The sequence below is a fragment of the Erinaceus europaeus genome, chromosome 1 (assembly GCF_950295315.1).
Source record: "Erinaceus europaeus chromosome 1, mEriEur2.1, whole genome shotgun sequence".
In the NCBI taxonomy this organism is placed as follows: Eukaryota; Metazoa; Chordata; class Mammalia; order Eulipotyphla; family Erinaceidae; genus Erinaceus; species Erinaceus europaeus.
In genome coordinates, this window is record NC_080162.1 from 165,883,993 (window position 1) to 165,886,607 (window position 2,615).

Below are 2,615 nucleotides of genomic sequence, written 5' to 3' on the forward strand. Positions count from 1 at the left end.
TTTTTTTTTTTGAAAAAAGATTTTATTAATTATTTTATTTATGAGAAAGATAGGAGGAGAGAGAAAGAACCAAATATTACTCTCTGGCACATGTGCTGCTGGGGATTGAACTCAGGACCTCATGCTTGAGGACTTATTACCACTTTTTATTATTTTATATTATCCTAATATTATAGAAATACTTTATTTATCTTATGTGAACTTAGATTCCTTATAGTCCTTGCTCTTATGTCAAACAATATCATTTCTACATGTATTTCTATTGTATCTCATAATAACTTTAGAAAATAACTTGAAAGATAGCTTAGCCAAGGGCATGAATACCTTGAGCTTTTCAGAGACGTACCACTGTATAACTTTTTTGTACAAAATGTTATATTTCTTTAGCAAGAGAATGGAATTGGGAAGAAATATGGTCTCAAGAAAGAATCACTACAGTCAAGTAAAGAAGAATTAACTGTAATGAAAGTTTTATTGGATTTCTATAAAGTTTGGGTTCATTAGCACCATCACTCACATCAGTTTCTATGAGTGTATATTTTAGAATTGACTGTTTCAGTTTGGTCTTTGGTCTATTATCAGTTATATCTGTAGAAGTGGATAGACCATGCTTAGTCATGATATATAATAAAGGGTATAGAGATAAGCTTGAGTTAATTCTCTTCTGTTTACATCACAGACAAGTGAGCTTGAGCACTTTATGACCACATTTATGACTAGCAGCTTCTTTCCTTCCTTCCTTCCTTCCTTCCTTCCTTCCTTCCTTCCTCCCCCCCCCCCCATTTTAAAATGGATCACAGCTTGGGGCTGGCTTATTGGTGGTGAACCTGGGAGCTCTTGCAAGTTCTGTGTGCTACACTGTGCTATGAACCCCGTATTGACTGTTTGTTTATTTCTTTTTGGGGATTAATGGTTTATGGTCAACAGTAAAATATAGTAGTTTGTACATGTATAACATTTCTCAGTTTTCCACATAACAATTCAACCCCCTCTAGGTCCTCCTCTGCCATCATGTTCCAAGACCTAAACTCCCAGACCCTCAACTCAAGTCTTTTACTTTGATGCAATACACCACTGACTGTTTTCCTTACAAAGTTGTTTTTCATACCAGTGAATTAACAGGTGTGATATATTTGTAAGCTATAGCTGAAAGTATTGAGGCCATTGTTATTTTATTAGTTCATTACATTTTTGTCACTATTAGATGGACTTTTCCTCCTTAAAACCACTTAGCAGGGGGTCGGGCGGTGGCGCAGTGGGTTAAGCGCATGTGGCGCAAAGCGCAGGGACCGGAGTAAGGATCCCGGTTCGAGCCCCCGGCTCCCCACCTGCAGGGGAGTCACTTCACAGGCGGTGAAGCAGGTCTGCAGGTGTCTATCTTTCTCTCCCCTTCTCTGTCTTCCCCTCCTCTCTCCATTTCTCTCTGTCCTATCCAACAACGAATTGCGTCAACAAGGGCAATATAATAACCACAACGAAGCTACAACAAGGGCAACAAAAGGGGGAAAGAAAAAAAAAAAAGGCCTCCAGGAGCGGTGGATTCATGGTGCAAGCACCAAGCCCAGCAATAACCCTGGAGGAGGAAAAAAAAAAAAAAAAAACACTTAGCAATCTCTGTTTGAATGAATATATAATTAAGTATTAATAAAAAAAAAAATGGTCAGCCTGAGCAGCTCTGTGTTGACAGCTATTTAGTTAATAGTAAATGATGTAGAGCAAAATCCCATCTAACAACAGAAAGAAATTTTTACACTGAATAATAACAGTAAAGCAGAAATAAAAAGTGATTTCTTAACTATATTCAGAGTTAATTAGTTTTCTTAAAGGTTCAGAAGTAATTGAGAATTCAAGAAAGCTTACTTAGTAAATTAGTCTTACTGATGGAATGCACAATGACGTCAGTGTATAATTTCAATGAAAAGAAGAGAGTAATACTGAAATTTCTTGCCATGAAGACATATTCAGGATAAATTATTAGGGGACAAAGTGGCGGTGCATGTGGTTGAGTGCAGAAGGACCCAGGTTTAAGCCGCCATTCCCTACCTGCAGGAAGGAAAGCTTCACAATTGGTGAAGCAGTGCCTCAGATGTGTCTCATACTCTTTCCATCTTCGCCTCTCCTTCCCCTCTCAATTTCTGTTTCTGTCTAAAAGTAAATAAATCAATAATAAAAAAAAGAATTTTTTTGAGATCACATTTAAATAGAGCAGGCTACTAAGTTAAATATCCTATAAGATTTTTAGCCTTCTGTCATTAATAAGTATATCATAAATGTTTCCAGAGCTAGGGAATACTGAGTAACAGGTTTTATTTTTGGTTTTGGAATAGATATGGGTTAATTTCAAAGTTCAGGTGCCAGAAATAATACTTTTTTTTAACCATTGTTTTTCAGGTATTTGATCTTTTGTAGGCCACTAAATGACAAATAATTTCCCTTTTTCTTACATGTTACCATAACCATCTGAACTCCACTTAAGAACAATGACACATTCCAGGAGGTTGGTGAAATGCTTCCAAGGAAGTTGTTACTGACTGAATTTAGATCTCTGGTTATTGATAACTCTAATTCCAGAAGTATATCCAATGTAAATAATGATTATGGTCAACTAAAGAATT

General features: G+C 36.4%; 1 protein-coding gene across 5 annotated transcripts in view; it reads left to right on the plus strand.

Moving 5' to 3' along the window:
• The window catches only part of NBN (nibrin), a 32,387-nt gene extending 29,772 nt beyond the window's left edge, over positions 1 to 2,615 (plus strand). For 3 of the 5 annotated variants that reach the window (XM_060199213.1, XM_060199208.1, XM_060199222.1), the window contains 2 exons: positions 388 to 459; positions 2,477 to 2,615. In XM_060199213.1, coding sequence (XP_060055196.1) covers positions 388 to 457 — 70 coding nt within the window. In that variant the 3' untranslated portion in view covers positions 458 to 459; positions 2,477 to 2,615. Of the gene's footprint in view, positions 1 to 387; positions 460 to 2,391 lie in introns of all 5 variants that reach the window. The other 2 variants (XM_060199210.1, XM_060199230.1) reach the window with 1 other exon arrangement.